The sequence below is a fragment of the Macaca mulatta genome, chromosome 14 (assembly GCF_049350105.2).
Source record: "Macaca mulatta isolate MMU2019108-1 chromosome 14, T2T-MMU8v2.0, whole genome shotgun sequence".
Classification (NCBI taxonomy): Eukaryota; Metazoa; Chordata; class Mammalia; order Primates; family Cercopithecidae; genus Macaca; species Macaca mulatta.
In genome coordinates this window covers 83505865-83527398 of record NC_133419.1, presented here as the reverse complement: position 1 = coordinate 83527398, position 21534 = coordinate 83505865, and the positions used below count along the sequence as shown (strand labels likewise).

The 21534-nt window shown below is 42.0% G+C and overlaps 1 protein-coding gene across 20 annotated transcripts in view; it reads left to right on the top strand.

Moving 5' to 3' along the window:
* The window catches only part of RAB30 (RAB30, member RAS oncogene family), a 93741-nt gene extending 72492 nt beyond the window's left edge, over positions 1–21249 (top strand). For 6 of the 20 annotated variants that reach the window (XM_015115282.3, XM_077960516.1, XM_077960520.1 and 3 more), the window contains 5 exons: positions 3561–3661; positions 7022–7105; positions 14086–14269; positions 16280–16336; positions 20073–21249. In XM_015115282.3, coding sequence (XP_014970768.1) covers positions 3569–3661; positions 7022–7105; positions 14086–14269; positions 16280–16336; positions 20073–20323 — 669 coding nt within the window. In that variant the 5' untranslated portion in view covers positions 3561–3568 and the 3' untranslated portion in view covers positions 20324–21249. Of the gene's footprint in view, positions 1–96; positions 353–2324; positions 2467–3557; positions 3662–7021; positions 7106–14085; positions 14270–16279; positions 16337–20072 lie in introns of those variants that run through there. The other 14 variants (XM_015115289.3, XM_077960524.1, XM_077960527.1 and 11 more) reach the window with 6 other exon arrangements.
* Positions 21250–21534: the final 285 nt, after the last annotated feature.

The following is a 21534-nucleotide window of genomic DNA, read 5'->3' as shown; positions in this document are numbered from 1 at the left end:
AATGTCTTAACTTATTCTGTAGCCTGCTCCAGGTGGTGACCACATGAGATAATGTTCACTATGACAAAGCCTTTTTTTCACTTTCTTTTTCTAAAGGTGCATCACTGGGGCACTGTGAACCTTCTTTAAGAGTCCTATTTCTAAAGTCTTTATTTTTGACATTCTCCTCTGGATTTCCTGCTTTGGCTCTTTGACCTCCAGCAAAGATGTAGAAATGAGTGTGTGTCAAACAATCTAGGCACAGAAAAAGAATGCAGTCCAGTCCTGTGTTTCCTGTTTCTTATGGGCTTATGAAAGCAGAGAGTTGTGGTCCACAGAGCCTCATGCCTTCCTGCTGCCCGTGTGCCTTTCCGTGAGTTTTATGATTTTTCTTTCTAATAGCTTTATTGAATTTTAGTTTACATATCATGTCCCTGAGTGTTTATCAGGAGTTTGACTTTGATTCTTGTTTAACTTCTACAGGGTGGTAGAGTTTTATATTTGAAGCCAGAGGGGAAGAGGAAAGAGCGATCACATTGATTAAGTGCCTGTCCTTCATCATGTAATTCATCCATCTTTCTTGAGCTTTTGCTCTGAGCCAGCATTGTGAAAGTCACTTGGGTAGTGGTTCAAGGACATGAATGCGAGAGCCAGATTATCTGGGTATGAATCTCAGCTCCACTAGTTATCAGCTGTGGGACCTTATGACTGCTTATTTAACTTCTCTTGTGTCTCAGCAGCCCCCTCTACCAAATTAGGATACTAATAGTATAGCATCCCCCTCATAGGGTTGTTTTGAGGATTAAATGACTTAGTAATATAGAATGAGATGATGATGATGGGGAGGGGTTAGGACTCTACCAGACACCTCATTGCTCTCATGCTGCTCACAGTTAGGGACTCAACCAGACACCTCATTGCTCTCATGCTGCTCACAGTCATGAGTGTACACGTGTGTAGGGCTGAAATGCTGAGGGATGGGGCCGGAGTGTGAGATATGTGAATAATTAATTACAGGTAGCATGGTGAGTTTACAGCAGGAGAGGAGGAGGGCATTGTGGGAGCCTGGAGCGGGGAGGCCCAGGCCCTTCGTAGGTTAGAGGAGCAGACTGGAGGAAGTCATGTTGAAGCTGAGATCTAGAGGAGGCTTGGGGTGGTGGGCGAGGGTGCGAGGTTCAGTTGTGTTTTGTGTTCTAGGCAGACGGAACAATATATGTGAAGGTCTGAGGAGAAAGGCAGTCCCATGGTATTTAAGCAACTGAGGAAATCCAGTGAGCCTAGAATGTGGATTGTGAGGAGAGTGGTAGGAGACAGAGCTGGCAGTGACAGCAGGAACCAGATCATGGAAAATTTGAGAATCATTTTAAGGAGTTTGGGTGACAAAGAGCCAGGTACTGTCCTTAGGGGCTCCCATGCGTTCTTTCAAGCATCACAATTCTGTGGTATAGGTGTTATTAGCCCCATTTTGTTGATGGGGAAGCTGAGGTTTTGAAAAATTGTCATTTGCCCAAAGGCACAGATTTAGAAGGTCAGGGCAGCCAGGTATGAACCTCGGTCTCTCTGGCTCCATTTTTTACGATACTATATGCCTTTGGAACATGAAGTCTGGCTCTTAGCTTTATGATTTCAGGCCACCCTCTTAATTTCCTTTAACCTTAGTTCACTGACCTGTAAAATAGATAATGTGTTAGTAAATACAAACCTCATATACTTGTAGAAACAAATGGAAATACACATAAAGGGCCAAGTATAATGCTACCACTGCTCATGGACCCAGATTCTTGTACAGAGAAATGTTTTTCCTTCACAGTCCCAGTGAACTGGGATGGAACCCCATGAGCTGCCACCTACATGTTGGCTTGGTTGTCAGTTATTTTTCCAAGGATTAATTGAAATCTACACAGGCATCATCTTTGCACACCTGGAATTTTCTCCCCTGGCTAGTTGACAGATTCAGCTAATTGGGCTCTGCTCTCTGCCCTACAAGGCTACAGGCATTTGAGCTCCAGGTCTGCTGGTAGGAGTGACCCTGAGGCTGCCCTACTCTCCCGAGCACCTTTCCCCTCCTGAGCTCCCTTATTGCCCATTTCCTGACTCTCCAGAGTCTACTGGGTCTGTTCTGCCTACACCTTAGGAAAAGAGCTCCACTGTTGGCGCAAATTGTTATTTAGCTTTTTTTTTTTTTCATTATTTAACTTTTCTCATGTTGGTCTTGAGGGCAGACATTGTTTCTTCTCTGTATTTCCTGTAGTACTGTAGTAGGCACCCAGTAGATTACAATTGCTTTTACCAGGATAGCGCTTTATGTGTATCAAGGTTGTTTTTTTTTTTTTTTTTTTTTTTAGGCAGAGTCTTGCTCTGTCACCCAGGCTGGAGGGCGGTGGTGTGATCTCGGCTCACTGCAACCTCTGCCTCCTGGGTTCAAGCCATTCTTGTGCCTCAGCCTCCTGAGTAGCTGCGATTACAGGAGCGCGCCACCACACCTGGGTAATTTTTGTATAAGGTTCTTTTGTAAGTTTTTAAAAATCTTAACGGCAGTCCACTGAAGTAGACAGAGCATTCTTTTAGTATGCCCTTTTAGTCACAGTCTTTCTAGTGCAGTTGGAGAAACTAAGGCCTACATATAAGCAACATGCCCATTAACTAATTTTTTATTTCAGTAGGATAGACATTTACAAAGTGTAACTCTGTCCAGGGGCTAGGAAATAGAACTGAAAGGCATAATCCCATCTCTTAAGGATGAGGCAGATATTTGAACAAAGAATTGTATACAGCAAGTGAAGTTTTAGGACAGAGGAGTGGTGAAAGTGTTTAGCTTTATTTGGGGAATATCAGTGAAAGATTCAAAGAGAAAGAGATGCTGGCATTGGACCTTCAAGGACTTCAAGGGGCAGAATGGGTGGAAGGGAGGGCATCCCAGGCAGAAGAAATGGCACATACCAAAGCCCAGAGGAGTGAACTTTGGGAAAAGCACTTTGGGAAAAGCACTTTGGGAGGCCCTGTAGCATCAGCATGGCTGGCAGGAGACGTATAGGAGGTAGAGGGGAAAGATGGCTATGACTACCATTGGTAGGACCCTAAGACTTCCAGAAGCAGGAGACTAAAACGGCCCTTTATAGTTCCTTCCCCTTCATTCAGTCTCCCCGTCACTAGCACTTCTTTCCAGTCATATACATTCCACAAATGTCCTTTAAGCTCTGGATGGGCTCTCTATTGTCCTTGCTTTTTTGCACCCCAGCTTGCCTGCACATGGATTTGTCATCTCCTTTTCATGCTGAAAGAAAACAGATTTATTGCAGGAGGAAACTGTGACATGATAGCTTGGAGGAATAAAGGTTACCAGGTGAAAGGACATCTGCGTCATTTATTCTCTGTGGCATGAGGTAGCTGAGAAGGAATAAAGTCCGTCTGTGACCAAACACCTGTGTTTCTGTCTCGCTGGCAGGGTCACCAGAGAGGAGCTTTAAATTGCTCTTTAAATGAGTCAGACCTGTTCCCCCGGAGATGAGGCTGGTGCAGCTTGAGCTCTGTGGGCAAGTCTGACTGGGCCCTTCTCACTTTTGCCTGTGTTTGCCTTGCAGCTGTGTAAATGAGTATGGAAGATTATGATTTCCTGTTCAAAATTGTTTTAATTGGCAACGCTGGTGTGGGGAAGACGTGCCTCGTCCGAAGATTCACTCAGGTAAGGGAACTCGTAAGCCCAGGGTTGGGTTTGTCAGTCTAGCCTGAGGGGTTGGGGGAATCTGTCGAGATAGATGACCAGTTTCAATGCCAGGGGCTTAGCTGTGGGTTCCTGATGCACCCTTTGAAAGCTCTATCTGCTTTGTAGCCTAGACAAGGGATTTTTTTTTTTTTTTCAATTTTCCCAAGATTAAATGATTATTAAAAAAGCGCGCCACACTGTATAGAAATCAACATTCTTTCCCATAATTCTGTGCATCTAGGACTACAGAAATGTCACTGTCCCTGCCCCACATCTTCAAATTAACATTTTCAGGTCACAACAATAAGTCTTCCCAAAGGGGACCTTCCGGAAAAACAAGCTATTTCCTTGGCTCATATTCCGCTCTTTTTGTAGCACGCACCAACAATCTATCCGAGACATATTTTTTAAACCACCTCCTGGGAGCATGGCCCTGGGAGTCTCCACCAACCCTCCCACGCCTCTTCTTGCTTCCTTTAATGACAAAGGCAAGTGGTTTTGCTGTCAGTGTGCAGTATCAAAACTAAATTATTGGATAAAAGTAAGTTACTAGTTAATAATCCCCAGGTGGAAACAAATGAATCTAGACATCAAACTGAACCTAAATTTTTTAAAACTCTAATACAAATTAAACCAGTCAAATTCTGCCTAGGCCCCCTTTAATCCTCCCAGGAAACTTGAATGAATCATTTTCATTTAGGAGCAAATAGGCCTATTTTCTAAATCTCTTCAGTGGGAACGACATGAAAATAGTGAAGAATTATCTGAACTGAATTGAATGGTCCCTCTGGGTTGGATTCGATTCTTATCACATATGATCTAAGTACAAGTTCCCTTTGAGACTACCCTTTTGAGAATCACTGCTGGAGATTATTTACTGCTTTCATATGGAAACGAGTGAGAACTCATTCCGAAGTTGACCTTTTTTATGTGTTTTCCCCTAAAAATATGAATGGTACCCTTCGTAGGACCATTACATACATATCTTGAATTTTCATAAAGTATTTGTTCAGCAAGTTGGCACCTGCCCCCCTATCTAAGGCATAGGATAACCTGGCGCTGTGGAAAGAGCACTGGCTTGGGAGTTGAGACATGGGTCCTAGTCCTGGTTCTGCCCCTGGCTTGCTCTATGAGCCTGGATAAGTTACCTCCCTTTCCTGGGGCTGCCTGTTGCGCATTAGGGGCTGGGTGAGCTCCAAGGCCCCTTCCAGCTCTGACAGTCTGTGGTTTTGTGGAGAACGAGAGAGGCAGATTGAATAACAAACAGCTAGAGGGGCCAGAGTCACTTTGGCAATGTCAGGGGTTTTCCCATAAGTGAATAGAACCCATGCTTTTTAAGCCGTGGCCTGCTGAAACCAAAAGTAGCAAGCTAATAGGCATCTGGGCTCAGTCAGCCGCCATGGAGATATATGGGAAACTCCAACTGGTTTTACTTCTACCTAACATTAGTCATATTTTCTGCTTTTGACAAAAGGATAAGACACAGAGATGTAGCAAAGTTTTCAATCCCTTTATCAAAAGTTTCCTTGACCTTGTCTTAGTATTGAAAGGTCACTTAGGACATTGTTCAACCCCCCTGTCTCACTTTATAGATGAAAGGTCAGATCTAGAGGGGCTAAATGCCTTGCTTAGGATCTTATATTGTGAAATTAGATAGAGTGGCAAGGCTAGGATTAGAACCCGGGTTCCAGGTTCTAAGCCTGATAATTTCTACCTCCTATACATTCTAACTTCTGAGACCATTCTCTTTAAAAGCACAAACTCTGTCATTAGATGTGAAAATGTCTCCATTTTCAACAGTAATTTTTTGCCAACAAGCACATTTTTCTTCTTTCTTATTTGTCTTTTGTGTCTACATTTTACCCCTCCCAGCCCCTCAACTCCACCATAAACTCATATTTCAGAGGCAAGATTATGTTTATTATTTAGCAGACAGTTTAAATGAATTGGATCTAGCTGTTTTTTAGGCACAGGGGTTGGGGTACAAAATGGTAGGTGAAACATTGGGAAGAATTTGTTTAACTTTTTGGCATTTGTTGAGGTGCAAACATCTGGAGCTATAAACTTGAAGCTTGGCAGCTTTTGTTTCTGAGCCAAACCAAAACAGAAGAAAATTGATTCAATATTTGAAAGTAAAGTTATGAATGTTTATATTTACATCTTTTGTAGACATGCAGTAGAACATTTTCTTTTGGTTTGAAGTTCAATCTTTTAAGCTAAAACTTTAATTAAATAATTCTTAATTAAAGATATCTGCATCATAGTTGCCAGAACTAATAAAGTCAATTTTACTTTAATTTCTGGAAATTCTGGAATATAAGTAAAGAGGGAAGAGAAACTGGGTGAAGAGTTCTTTCTTGACAGAATTTCTTGCTACCCCCAACTCCCTCCCTAAGCTTATAGGAAACATTATGTAATAGTAAATTGCATAAATTATACTTGTGCCTTTGTTAAAATCTCATCTTTCTGGTTAAGTTTCCAGTTTGAAGTAAAGCATTTTGTTTGTTTGTTTTAAAATGGCTTACATCAGCCTCAAACTTATTGAATTTGAGGCCCAGAGAGGGTGAGTGGTTTGTTTGAGGTTACACAGAGATTCTAAGGCTGCTGCCTCCTGGTTTAATGCTGTTTCTACCCTACTGTGTCCCTGATGACTTAATTTTCTTAGATTATCTTCCCAGTGTCATTGGCTTTGATCCATGTAATTACATATGCATGGTACATTGCACTGAGGAAAACAGTGATCACCCTGGGGCAAAGGAAAATTCAGAAGCTTCTGGAGATCCAAAAAGACAGATCCCAAAACTCTCTTATTCCTGCTTCTCATGCTGAGTTTTTATTTGTTTTTTCATATTGTTGCCCACTCCCATGGCTGTCCATGCTCAAGACTGATAACTAGTTTTAAGTACCCTTGATTTTACCTCTTAGAAAGAACCTATCCGTTTTGCCCTGACCTTTCCGATTCTGATATCATCCCTGTGGTTGCATGCCCTTCAATCTTATATTCATGTCTGATGTTTCTGTTTCATTCTTAAAATCAGGTTCCCCTGCCCTTTCTCAGTTTTCTCCTTCACCTGTCTTATCTCCTTTTCTCTGTCCTCCTATCTCTTTCCTCTTGTTTCAGCATTTCTCTCTCACACTTTCTCCCTCTTTTCTCTTTTCCTTAAGACATGCATACAGAGTTGCACAGGGCTCCCTTGAGGGTAACCAGAGTTCTCTTTTCTACCAGTCAACTCAGCTGAAGGAAGGACCTGGTGATGGGTGTTACTGGGGGAGAGGAGAAAGAATTTCATTTAATGGAAATATTTGCTTAGCTGTTCTTTTCCATTATTTCTTCTTCAGGGTCTTTTCCCCCCTGGTCAAGGAGCCACAATTGGAGTTGATTTTATGATTAAGACAGTGGAGATTAATGGTGAAAAAGTAAAGGTAAGGTGTTAAATATTCACTAAGGTTGTCATGTGCTATGTGAGAGGTTAGGGGAAGTAGTGCTTTCATAACATTTATTAAATCTCCAAATTGAAACCCACATTGAAACAATGCACTCAGCCATAGCAGCAGCTTATTTCCAGAGTTCTTCTAGTTTTTTTTTTTTTTTTTTTTTTTTTTTTTTGAGACGGAGTCTCGCTCTGTCACCCAGGCTGGAGTGCAGTGGCCGGATCTCAGCTCACTGCAAGCTCCGCCTCCCGGGTTCACGCCATTCTCCTGCCTCAGCCTCCCGAGTAGCTGGGACTACAGGCGCCTGCCACCTTGCCCGGCTAAGTTTTTTGTATTTTTAGTAGAGACGGGGTTTCACTGTGTTAGCCAGGATGGTCTCGATCTCCTGACCTCGTGATCCGCCCGTCTCGGCCTCCCAAAGTGCTGGGATTACAGGCTTGAGCCACCGCGCCCGGCCTCTTCTAGTCTTTTTTATGGGGGAAGGAAGGAATTTTGGATGATGTGTTTACAGATTAGAAGACAGAAAATGGCTAAGGCAAGTTTGTCCTGTCTCCTGTCATGTCACAAGTGACATAAAGACAAGGAAGAAATTTCTTTTTGAATCTCTTGAGCTGGGCCAATAAGCAGGTGCTACCTCCTCTAAACAGCAGCCCCATGAAAGAGGCTCCTGATTTCTATGTTTCATTATGAATCACTTATTTAAATTATCCTCTCTCCTATCATATCCTTGTCTCTAAAAAGGAAAGACACTAAATGAGGAGTATGGGAAAGGATACATGCTCTCTACCGCCTGCTTCCTTCCCCTCCAGCCTTTGTGGCTTCTGGATGGTTTGGTACCTGGAAGACGTATGGTGTGTCCAGGAACAGGACGAAGGAGAGAATGTTTATTGAGTACCTACAAATCTGCCAGTGCCTCTGCTGGGTGCTTTTACATATGTTATATTTAGTTTAGTCCTTACTGTAAACCCATGGGGTGAGTGGTATTATCCTCATTTTACTGGCTTCAGAGAGGCTAAATAACTTATCCATGGCTACACATAGATAAGTATAGGAAAGGGGACAGGCAGGATTTGAACCCATTTAACCAACCAATACACACCACTGCCTTTCTGGGGTCTCCCCTGCCATGAAAGAAGAGGGGAAGAAAGGCACACTAGGCCTATCACCTGGAGCAAGGAAAGGAGGGAGGTGATGGAAAGAAATGTGAAGTGAGACTAAATCACCTGGAAGGAGGGTAGATATACTGATGTTTGGCACTGTGCTCTACCTGCCGTCAGAGTTACTGAAGTTCCACAATTGGCTCTTCAGAGCTGGGCCTTATGGAAAGAAGTGATAGCCAAGGCCGGGTACAGTGACTCCCGCCTGTAATCCCAACACTTTGGGAGGCCAGGAGTTGGAGACATAGTGAGACTCCATGTTTTCTTTTTTTTTTTTTTTTTTTTTTTGAGACGGAGTCTGGCTCTGTTGCCCAGGCTGGAGTGCAGTGGCCGGATCTCAGCTCACTGCAAGCTCCGCCTCCCGGGTTTACGCCATTCTCCTGCCTCAGCCTCCCGAGTAGCTGGGACTACAGGCGCCCACCACTGCGCCCGGCTAGTTTTTTGTATTTTTTTTTTTAATAGAGACGGGGTTTCACCGCGTTAGCCAGGATGGTCTCGATCTCCTGACCTCGTGATCCGCCCGTCTCGGCCTCCCAAAGTGCTGGGATTACAGGCTTGAGCCACCGCGCCCGGCCTCATGTTTTCAAAAGATAAAAAATTGTCTGGTCATGGTGGCATGCACCTGTAGTCCCAGCTACTCGGGAGGCTGAGGTGAGAGCATTGTTTGAGCCTGGGAAATTGAGTCTACAGTGAGCCATGATTGTGCCATTGGACTCCAGCCTGGGTGACAGAACGAGACCGTGTGTGTGTGTGTGTGTGTGTGTGTGTGTGTGTGTGTGTGTGTGTGTCTGTGCGCGCGCAGCACGTGTGAGAGAGAGAGAGAGAAAGACAGACAGATGGAGTCAGGGGGGTGTGGGGGAGGGATGGAAAGAGGGAAGGAAAGGAAGGAGAGCCCAGCCATCAGCAGCGCAATAAAAACTGGCATTTTAGAGTTCTACCTTGATTCCCAACCTAAGCATCCTATGTTTGGGTCCGTTCATTTGCATCCTTCTCCCATATGTACATGCTCTCTTTCCTTTGAGTGCCTTGGGAAGAGCAGAGAAGCTCCGTAATGCTCTTCAGCATTTTCTAGATACTTGCCATCACAGAGAAGTGTTTAGGAGGAGGTCCTTGAGTGGAGGCCAGAAGCTCTCTCAGTGTCTCTTCCAGCCCTGACTACTAAAATAGCTTGTACTGCAGAGACATTCACACCAAATACAGCAGTGAATGGGGAGCTGGAGCACTGGAAGAGGAAAGCAGGGTATGAAATCCACATAAATGCTAACTGAAAAGTGAACAAAAATAGTGTAGGGGATGGGGAGAAGGAGTTAGGCTATGGGGACAGGAAAGAGAGATAGGAGTGTGCTCAGGAGGCATTGATGGGAAGAGCCTTTTGTAGCTTTCTGTTGTCCTAGCGGAGGGGAGGTAGTTACCCAAGGAGTTGGGTAAAGATAACTACTGTTTCATGCATTTTACTTCCAGATATTTGGGTTTTCCATTCATTCATATATATATATATATATGAGTTCATTTATTTGATCAGAAATGTTGGTGCCTACTACCTTCCAGGCACTGGCCATAAATAAGGGTGAATAAGGAATGGTCCCTGGTGTTAAAGAACAGGCTTATTTTTCTTTCCTAAATTCCCGGGCACAAATATTCCATTTATTCTTTCTGCAAACCTTATTTTAAAGTGCTTATTACACTCTGCAAAAATTGATATTTTTATAACATCTGACTCCACCATAAGGCCACAGGCTCCCCAAGAGCAAGGTTTGTGTTTTACTCATATTTGTATTCACAGCACACTTTCTGTCCCCAGTACCTTTTCAGGCTTCTAGAACTTTATAAAAAGTGACAGTTGGCTCATCTCCCACATCCAGTCCAAATCAACTTGCCTGTGATTCTTTCACGCCCAATATATAAAATAAAGATACAGAGTGACCCTCTTCAATCACATTAATTTAAGGGCCTCATTAACATGTAGGCATATGAGGAATAACTTCTTTAATCCTTCCTTAGAAGAGGGCAGAACTGCACAGTTGTTGTCTTACTGTCATCCTTTTTTTTTTTTTTTTTTTTTTTTTTTTGAGGCAGGGTCTTGCTCAGTTGCCCAGGCTGGAGTGCAGTGGTGCAATCACAGCGCACTGCAGCCTCGATCTCCTAGGCTCAAGTGATCCTCTCACCTTGGCCTCCCAAGTAGCTGGGACTGCAGGTGTGTGCCACCATGCCCAGCTATTCATTTTTATTTTTATTTTTTGTAGAGATGGGGTCTCACTATGTTGCCATATTGATCACTCCTGGGCTCAAGTAATCCTTCTGCCTCAGCCTCCCAAAGTGCTGGGATTACAGGCGTGAGACACCACATCCAGCCTGTCATCCTTCTTCTTTAACATTTACCGAATATCTTTTCTCAGTGATGTTTAAGTGTCTTTTTGCTAGTAGTTTGCAGGCTTTCCCAGAGCCTCATAAAGTCAGTGGATAAGAGAATCCACCAGTGATTTGTATGGCATCATCCGCTTGGTGAGTGGCAGGACCACTCTCCTGACACCCTCGTCGGTGTCCTCTACAAGTATCATTCTTTCCAGGATGGCTCCCAGGATTGAAGGCAGGGAATCCAAGGTATTAGAAAGATTCTTGTAGCTATTAAGGCCAAGTAAGCACCAAATCAGTAAAAACAAAATTAATGAAGAGGCACTTCTCTTAAAATAGTCTGCATTATGAAAGTGACCTCTGGTAGAAAATATAATTAAAACATATATAGACCACTGAACTGTATGTTTAAAAGTGGTTAAAATGATAAATTGTATGTATGTTTTAGCAGAATAAAAAATTGGAAAAAACACAGAACTTTCTCATATAATTTTTAGTCTATTATAAATTAATGAGTAATAAGCAAAATTCTAAGCTCAATTTAAACCATTTTAGCCTTAGGAGATTAATCATAATAGAAATAGAAGATTTGCTGTATCTCCTTCCAATCAGGTCTATGTTGATTGATAGGCGAGTCATCAAAATATTTGTATGTATTTGTTTCTTCAACCATCTGTCCATCCATTCATTCCTCCATCCTGTGTTATAGTAAATGTTTTGTGTCAAGCACTGTGGTGGTAAAGCATCACTACCCCTTAGCAACTTACTGTCATCTAGCTCCATCTGTGAAATCTTCTTTAATACCCTACTAATCTGTTAAGTAGAATTGACCAATTCCTCCCTTGTGATTCCACAATCCTTTGTTCATTCAGTTAGCCATCATTCAAATGTTTCTACCACATACTATGTACTGTGTTAGGAAGGTACTGGGGCTGTAAGGTAAAATAGAAGACAGCCTTTGCCCTCAAAGAACTCAGTAGTAGAGTAGTAAACCAATGATTGCAGTACATTATTGTGACGGTGAGGCAATGGAGGTTAAGTAGTGGTGCAAAGAAGAGAGTAGACAAACAATGTAGCCACATGCTGCAGGTGAGAGTGGTTGGAAAGCCTGTGGCTGCAGTATTGAAAACATATTGACAGACATGAGACTAACAGCAGGAGACGCTCTCTTCCTTTTTAACAGAACATCTTGTATTCTACTATAGTTAATTAACTGTGTGTGTCCTTCCTATAGACTGTGAGCTGTTTGAAATCAGGGATGATTTTCTTCATCTTTATATCCTCCCTGTGTTTTACTCATCTTTATATACTCCATGCGCCTAGCACAGTGCCTTGCATATGTTAATGTCCTATAGATGCTGAAAGGTGCAAATGAATTGCAGAGAATGGTGAAACCAAGTTGAGTAACAAAGGCAGTAGAATATGAATATTCTCAATAATCAACTCTCAGCTAGAAACAGGCAGCCCCCTATGAGAAGGTAACATATCTTGGCATGCTCACACAATCGCTGTTCTAGAAAATATTTCAGTGGCTTTAACCCTCGAAGCTGTTCTCAAGATGTGAGAACAAACTGATTTCTAATGCTGAACAGTACCTAAATCACAATCACAAGTGTTTTAAAGCTGCACTCAGTGCAGCTAAAACAATAGCCCGTTATTCTAAGACACATCCTGGCAGAGAGGAACCGTGTCCCTAGGTTTGAGGCAGAGAAGAGAAATAGCCTTTGTCCCAGCAAAAACTGTAACATCTGTACAGCGGCCTTTAGCATACACAGGCTTTCATGTGTATCATCGAAGAGCAGCTGCAACTGCAGATCAAAGGAGAGCCTTTGTGTGCTGCTGATTCATGGCAGGGACTACGGGTCACTCAGCAGTCTCTAGCTAACCTGGTATGAGCAGAGAGTGACACCAGTGGATTCATCCTCTTTGGATACAGATGCACATTTTAGTTAGTCTTTGGTGGCAACAACAGCATGGGAGCATGAAATGAGTTCTCAACTGGAAATAGAAGGCCTGGATGCCAAGTCCTAGCTTCGTGGGTAACCAGTTAGTTAGGGGACAGTTTCCATTAATATGGGGAGGTATACACTTGCCTACCTCACTGGGTTGCTGTAAAGATTAAATGAGACCATCAATAAATATTTGAGCACCTCCTGTTTGCCAAGTTCTCTATTTGCTCTAAATGGACCCTGACGTCTCCCTCATGAAGATTTCAATTTAGTGGGAAAGATGGCTATTAAACAAATTATTACAAGTAAGTGCTACAGGCATGTCAGGTGCCATGAGGGAGAATGGCAGGATGTATTACAAGAGAGACTGTGTGGGGTGGAGGTGTGGCTTAGTGGGAACCTAACCTAATCTGAAGGTTCTGGAAAGCCTTCCTGAGGAAGCAGTCTTATTTACTGGACATGAATACACCTGTGACCTGTAAAATTTGTGCAATTAGAAAGAAATATTAGTATTTTCGTTGATGTTCTTATTTCTCAAGGCCTTGTGATTTATACTCTGGAGGATAGTTTGTTTTCAGTAGTTGTCTACTCTGTGCAGGGAAATTCAGGGAAATTGAGAAGTAATGCCTTCTTTGTTATTAGAATTATTAGTTATTAGGACTTAGAACTGGTTGATAACTGCAGAAAAAGTGAACCTTCATCAGGTTGTGTATTAACCACTTTTTGTAAAAAAATACTCGAAGCCCAGTGAGATTAAGTGACTTGACCAAGGTCATAGAGCTTAAGAGACCTGAAGGGAAATTATATTGTTGTCTGCCATGGCATGGTTCTTGTTTTCTTTAACAAAGTTAATACCTTAATACATTCATTTGAATTTCGAACTGGAAAAGTGGTGAGGTTGGCTGTCCCTCCAGTTGCTGATTAAATGCCAGCAGTAACAGGATAACAGCTTTTTGTGTATCATGCCTTTTGTAATATGGCATTGTGTTTAAGAAAGTGGACTCTGGGACCACAATGCCTGGTTGAATTGGTTCTGGGACATACTGGCTATGAGATGCTGAACAAGTTAATTAATCTCACTGTGCCTCAGATTCTTCATGCAAGAAATGGGTATTGTAATAGTATCCACCTCATAGGGTTATTGTGAGGAATAAGTGAGTTGCCACAAGTAAAATGCTTAGAATAGAGCTTGGCACATAATAAATGCTTGACGAATTTTCTTTGTGTATTTTTTAAGAATGAAAAGGAAACTCTTAACAAAGAAAAAAAAAAACACACAGAAAACAAAATAAGCCCCTCTTCCGAACCAGAAACACACCCAACAATTTTTTTTTTTTAATTTTCAGTGCTTTTTTTTTTCTTTAGGGCAGAAAGTAACCGTTGTGTTCCCACTAAACACATTTAAACCATTAAAGGTGTTCACATTTCCAAACTAAAGCAAGGCAAAGCTTTTTTTTCTTTTTTTCTCCAACCTGATCCTTCTCCACCTGATTCTTCTGTTATGCCTTTACAGCTACAGATCTGGGACACAGCAGGTCAAGAGAGATTTCGGTCCATTACCCAGAGTTATTACCGAAGCGCCAATGCCTTGATCCTCACCTATGACATTACCTGTGAGGAATCCTTCCGTTGCCTTCCTGAGTGGCTGCGGGAGATAGAACAATATGCCAGCAACAAAGTCATCACTGTGTTAGTGGGTAAGTAAGGGCTAACCAGGAGGGAAATTGATTTGTGGGCATTAGAGGATTTATAATCACATAAAGCTCATACATTGCTACCTTCCAAGAATATAGTCTATAGCTAATAATTCATGCAGTCAACCTTTAGTTCTTCTGCAATTGAAGAGAAAATGAAATAGGTGCCATCCCATGGTGACGGTTTAGAAAAATAAAGTAGAAAACATTTTCTATCAATGTAAGCTCTAGGGAAGAAGTTGGATGGCCATGAAAGTTATGTGAGCTGCTAAAAATTTAAAAAGTCTAATTACAAGATGAAAGAAATGGCTGTTCTAGAAGAAAAATGTATCTTTTAAGTTGATTAGGAATTCATTGTTGAAGCAATTGTTTATTGCCTTAAAAATGTATTTTGGTAAATTTTTTTCCCTTCCTAACATATAGCCTGATTTGAGAAACTCTATGATTCAGAAAGAATCTGCTAAGGGCAATGCTATAGTTTGTTTCATTTTCTAGGAGAATAAAACCTCTATTTAGTGTCGGGGAAAGCATAAAACAACCCTTGATTTTCTATCATGACTGATACATGCATTGAAATGGACCAGGCCATTAAAAACTTCTCTGTCTGTAGTGGAAAAGTGTCAGTAACCATTTGATCATTAACATATTTTCTTCCTAGAAAGGAACGTTCCTATATAGTCTAGCAATACCTGAATTTGGGAAATTTGAGTAGAGAGCCTTAGAAGCATTGTTAAGTTACAAATTATGGTTAATAATAAGCTCAGTAAACACTTTAGAATAGTGCTATAATTGGTATATGTGTGCCAGGAATGATACGAGGAACTTTATGTATCATGATCCCTGATTTACAGATCAGGAAACCACGACTCAAAGAGGTGAAGTTCTTTTCCCAAGGTCACACAGCATGTAAAATCAACTCCAAGCCCTGTAGTTGTCCAGCTGTAATATGTTACATTGTAACAAATTGCTAGACTCTTCCTTCAAGCTGCTGGGTGAAGCATCTGTGTTTCTATGAGCTAGTGCTCCCTGTAAAACCCTTTTGGACAATGTTGAACCTTTGCCATGAAGCATTTGAGAGGTCTACATTTGTACCTTCTGTTTTACAGAAAGCCTTCAGGAACTTGAGTCAAAGCATTACTACTTGGGATTTTATCTAAGGAAGTTAAATGAAAATTTGAGGGGAGATAATTAGTACAATATGAAAGAGGAATTGGCTTAAAAAACAATTTTACTATGGAAAATTTCAAACATAAGCAAAAAGTAGAGAAACAGTATAGTGAATCCCCTTCTACACATCTCCCGGCTTTCACAGTTACTAACTCATGACCAATCTTATTTTCTCTTCCCTAGCAATGCGTCCACCTTCTCCCTCAGATTATTTTGAAGCAAATCTCAGCTGTTGTATTAATTCATGTTTCAATATCTGTGTATATCTCTAATAGATTTTTTAAAAGAAAACCTAACCTCAGTGGCATTTTTACACCTAAAATATGTTAACAATTCCTTAGTAGCCTTAAAAACTTAGACAGAGTTCACATTTCCCTGATCAACTCATGAATTTTTTGTTTGTTTGTTCAAATTAAGATCCAAATAAGGTCCAGAAGCCAGGCACGGTGGCTCACACCTGTTTTGGGAAGCTGAGGCAGGAGGCTTGCTTGAGCCCAGCAGTTCTGACCAGCCTGGGCAATATAGCAAGATTAGCCAGGCATGATGGCATGAACCTGTGGTCCCAACTACTCAGGAAGCTGAAGCAGGAGGATCACCTGAGCCCAGAAGTTGAAGGCTGCAGTGAGCTATGATCACACCACTGCATTCAGCCTGGGTGACAGAACCAGACTCTGTCTCAAAAAAAAAAAAGAACACCATCTAAGGTCCATACGTTGTGATTGACAGCTACATCTTTTCATTCTTTTTTCTGAAGTTTCCACTCCCATTTTTTTTTCTCTATTAGAATTTATTGCTAATGCATTTGTTTGTCCTATAGGCTTTACAAGTCTAAATTTTGTTTTATAGCCCCTGAGGTATCATTTGATATCACCTCCATCACCTGTATTTCTTGCAGATTTGTAGGTAAGTCTAGAGGCCTGATGACAGTCAGGGTTTTTTTGGTTTTCTTTTTAGACAAAACGCTACATATATCATACTCTGAGGGGTAGTTCTCATAGGACAGGCAAGAAGAATGCTTGATTCTTTTTTATTCACCACTTTTCAAGGTAATGAGCTGGCTCTCCAGTATCTTCTAAAAGTAACTATTGACATCTGTTTATATTTTTAATATTATTATAAATTTATAGATTTAAATAAATTTGATGGGCTGGGCGCGATGACTCACGCCTGTAATCCCGGCACTTTGAGGGGCCGAGGCAGGTGGATCACTTGAGGTCAAGAGTTTGAGACCAGCCTGGGCAACATGGTGAAACCCCATCTCTACTAAAATATACAAAATATTAGCCAAGCATGATGGCGTGTGCCTGTAATCCCAGCGGGAGGCTGAGGCAGGAGAATCTCTTGAACCTGGGAGGCAGAGGTTACAGTGAGCCGAGACTGCACCACTGCACTCCAGCCTGGGTGACAGAGCGAGACTCTGTCTCAAAAACTAACTAACTAACTAAATTTGATGTATTTCAGTCCCTTGCAATTATTATTACTGATGCTCCCATTATTCCAACTTTACCAGTGGGAGCTTCTTCAAATGGGCTCCTGAGTCCTTTTGATATGACCCCAGGAATGTTGGATAATTTTTTTGCTTTCTGGTATAACAAGTGTTTCAGTCACATCTTGTGCATTTCCTGCCCCAGACCTAGAATTAGCCATTTGTTCAAGAAGTGCTTTATTTTCAATAGGGAGTCATATTTAGAGGCCACAACCTAGGTGTTAGGAGCCCTCCTGTTTAGCCATTGTTTTTAGGCCTTTCAGTGGACAGAGCTTGTTTGTATGTGTGCATGTGTGTGGTGGATTCTGTAGTATCCTCAGGAGAGTTTTCCTATTTTTTTTTTTTTTTTTTTGAGACGGAGTCTTGCTGTGTCACCCAGGCTGGAGTGCAATGGCCAGATCTTGGCTCACTGCAAGCTCCGCCTCCCGGGTTCACGCCGTTCTCCTGCCTCAGCCTCCCGAGTAGCTGGGACTACAGGCACCCGCCACCTCGCCCGGCTAGTTTTTTTTTGTATTTTTTATTAGAGACGGGGTTTCAGCGTGTTAGCCAGGATGGTCTCGATCTCCTGACCTCGTGATCCGCCCATCTCGGCCTCCCAAAGTGCTGGGATTACAGGCTTGAGCCACCGCGCCCGGCCAGAGTTTTCCTATTATGTTCTGCTAGCATTCCGACTCACAAGACTACCATAGACCACGCATGGCATCGTGTTCACTTAGAAGGACGCAGGACAGGAAACACAGCTTAATAGCAGATCAGCATCCAGCTTCCCTCTTCAGTGGAAGTAATCCTAGTAGCAGTCCACGTAACTTTCCAGGACCTCCTACCCGGTCCCCACACCCCAGACAATTCTAGTGTGAGGGAGCAAGGTTCATGTCAAACAAATGGAGGATCTGCCTTGGCCTAGCAGCCTCAATACCCCATAGGAGCCTAAATCTATCATAGCAACTCCACAATCATAACTTTCAGGGTCTCTTCAAGTGAAGTCACCACATTCAGGGAAGCTCAGAGCTATGGCTTTCCATTAGGTATTTATAATTTGTAGATAGAATTCCCAGGCCAGAAGTAATTTATCAATGAGGGGTCATTTTTACCATAAGTGGTATTGCCAGATAATACAATTGACACACCTTTGTCAGGTTTCCTGGAGAATTTGAGGTAGGTAGAAAACTTTTTAAAGATAAAATACATCATGAATTATTCATACTGATACTTCTATTTATAATTCAGGACTGCAGAAATTTTACTTAACCTCATTAATCTTATGTTTATATTTCATTTTTCCTATGCCAAAAGTCCCAGTTCCCAAAGATACCAGCATAACTACTAATTTGCTTTATCCCATAATACACAGATAGCAACCTCAGAATAATAATACCAACAGCACCACCACCAAGAATGATTACTGAAACAGTTCAAGATTGTTTCTTCAATTCTTTTTGTCCTTAGGCTGTATACCACTGGGGTTGCATGGAATTACTGTATTTTAAACACCTTGAAATAGTTACTCTGTTGGCCTGGCTTAGTGGCTCAATAGTCTATAATCCCAGCACTCTGGAGGCCGAGGCAGGTGGATCGCTTAAGCTCACAAGTTCAAGACCAGCCTGGACGTGGCGAAACCCTGTCTCTGCAAAAAAAAGAAAATTAGCTGGTCATGGTAGTGCACGCCTGTAGTCCCAGCTACCGGGGAGGCTGAGGTGAGACGGGATGGCTGGAGCCCACGGGACGGAGGTTGCAGCAAGTCAAGATCGCGCCACTGCGCTCCAGTCTGGGCAGTAGAGCCAGACTTTGTCTCAATTAAAAGAAAAAAAGGGTTATATTCTGTGTGGTTATTCCACACATGATAAACATGTTCATTTGCTTAATTTTGCTTTCAGTTTTTAGGGATTGGTTTTTATTTTTTTTGTTTGTGTGTTTGTTTTTTTTGAGACAGAGTCTCGCTCTGTCGCCCGGGCTGGAGTGCAGTGGCCGGATCTCAGCTCACTGCAAGCTCCGCCTCCCGGGTTCACGCCATTCTCCTGCCTCAGCCTCCCGAGTAGCTGGGACTACAGGCGCCCACCACCGCGCCCGGCTAATTTTTTGTATTTTTTAGTAGAGACGGGGTTTCACCGTGTTAACCAGGATGGTCTCGATCTCCTGACCTCGTGATCCGCCCGTCTCGGCCTCCCAAAGTGCTGGGATTACAGGCTTGAGCCACTGCGCCCGGCCAGGGATTGGTTTTTAAATTTAATTTTGAAATTAATTGTATAATTATATAAAGCATTTTTAAGTTCCTAAAGTAAAATCTACAAAACAAAGTATATTCAGAGAGATCGGGTTTCTGTTCCTTTCACCTCAACCCTGTTCTTTTCATAGGTAACCATTTTCTTTTAAATTAAGATTTTGATTTATTCTTCTATTAAAAAATAAAGAACTAAAATACGTGTGTAATATATGTATTCATAGCCTTCCCTTTTTCTTGGGTAGACAGTTGCATATTGTATATACTTGTTTTTTCTGCTTTGCTTTTTTTTTTTCTTAACAGCGTATCCCAATGTTTCCATTACATGGCAGTATATAGAAATACTCCTAATTGATTTTTACAGCAGCAAATACTCCATTGTGTGGATGTACCATAGTTTATTCAGTCAGTGCCCTACTGATGGACATTTGGGTTGTCTCTAGTTCTTGCCATTATGAATGGCACTCTTTTTTTTTTTTTTTTTTTTTTGAGATGGAGTCTCACTCTGTTACCAAAGCTGGAGTGCAGTGGTGTGATCTCGACTCACTGAAACCTCCGCCTCCAGGGTTCAAGTGATTCTTCTGCCTCAGCCTCCCAAGTAGCTGGGACTACAGGCACGTGTCACCACACCCAGCTAATTTTTGTATTTTTAGTAGAGACAGGGTTTCACCATATTGGCCAGGCTGGTCTCGAACTCCTGACCTTGTGATCCGCCTGCCTTGGCCTCCCAAAGTGCTGGGATTACAGGTGTGAGCCACTGTACACAGCTGGCACTCATATTTTAAAGTAAACATTTCAGTAATCACAGTCACATTTGTTTTGCTTTACTTGCCCATCTGTCTGATTTGACTTCAGATCTGGAGTTGAATTTTGATGCTTCTCAGCCTGCAAAAAGTCAAATACTGATTCTTTATTTGATTTTACTACTGTTATAGGCAACAAGATTGACCTGGCTGAAAGGAGAGAGGTTTCCCAGCAACGAGCTGAAGAATTCTCAGAAGCTCAGGACATGTATTATCTGGAGACCTCAGCCAAGGAATCTGATAATGTGGAGAAACTCTTCCTTGACTTAGCATGCCGACTCATCAGTGAAGCCAGACAGAACACACTTGTGAACAATGTATCTTCACCCTTACCTGGAGAAGGGAAAAGCATCAGCTATTTGACTTGTTGTAATTTCAACTAAAGGCTGAGGCAGGGAGAAGCAAAAGGAATCAGCAACTGCCCTGATGGGCCATGAGATGCTGGGGAGATCTGGCGATGACTGTGGCTCCCGCTCTCGGACCTTCGGACTCCTGTGGGCTCCTGAGCTTACAAAGCATGGCAGGCCAAGGGCCTCGACCACAGGCCAGCATTAGCAGAACATATAATGGTTTCACCCTTTTGCAGTCTGGAGTTGGAGCAAGGAGAAAATTGCACTAGGCACTCCATGATCTGCAGAGCATGTTGCTTTTGTTTTTTTAAAAAGCAAGTAAAAGCGCATTCCTGAACAGAGTCCAGGGGGAAATGTACTGTAGGGATCCCTCCTGCACATCAGTGGGTGCATGTGGGAGCTGTTCTTTAGGGCTTCGGTGGTAATCATCTTGGGGCCCTGGTTTTCTTGTCTACCAGATAAACCAAAACTGGGAAGGCCAAGTACAGTCTCTGTGGTGCGTATTGACGACCCCATGGAGATTTTGAAAAGTGTTATTTCTCTTGTCCACAGGCACTTTCAAGAACTTTGGGATGTAAAAATGAAATGAAACCTTTACCCATGACCAACAGTAACAATCGTTGTTTTAATAATATATACAAACTCCGTGACTCCTTTTGGTGCTAATGATTCCGCTATTTCACAGACCAAACGTTTTAGTACGTTGATGTCCTTAAATGTATTATAAAGAAATAAAAAAAAAATGGGGGAAGTCCATGAATCAATACTCTTTCTCAAAGTCTCATTACTACCTTTTTAAAGGTGGATTTTTGGGAAAAGAGAATAGTTTTCCTTTTATGTTCTTCTCTGAATCTCTACCACTTTCTTCTCTTGTGTCTCCGGCCCTTTATGTAAATGAAAAAGTTTGCAAAATGAAAAAAATAAATAAATAAATGGTTGATGACATTCTAATATAAAAACTTAGCTCTAAGACATTTTGAGTAGTATGAGGAAACAGACCAGATATGACCAAAATACTGTGGATGAATGGACTGTAGTGCAGGGCTCCAAGCAGAGCACAGTCCTCGATAGTAGGTCACGTCTTTTACTTCCTGGTACTCTCCATCTTGGACAGACCAAGGCTTAGGATTTTGTAGATTTTTTAGTATGGTAAGTGAGAATAGCAACAGATGAAAAGTCTCACAACCCGTTTTTATATCTTCTGTGATAACCTTAGAAAAATTCTGCTTGTGGAAGCAGATTGA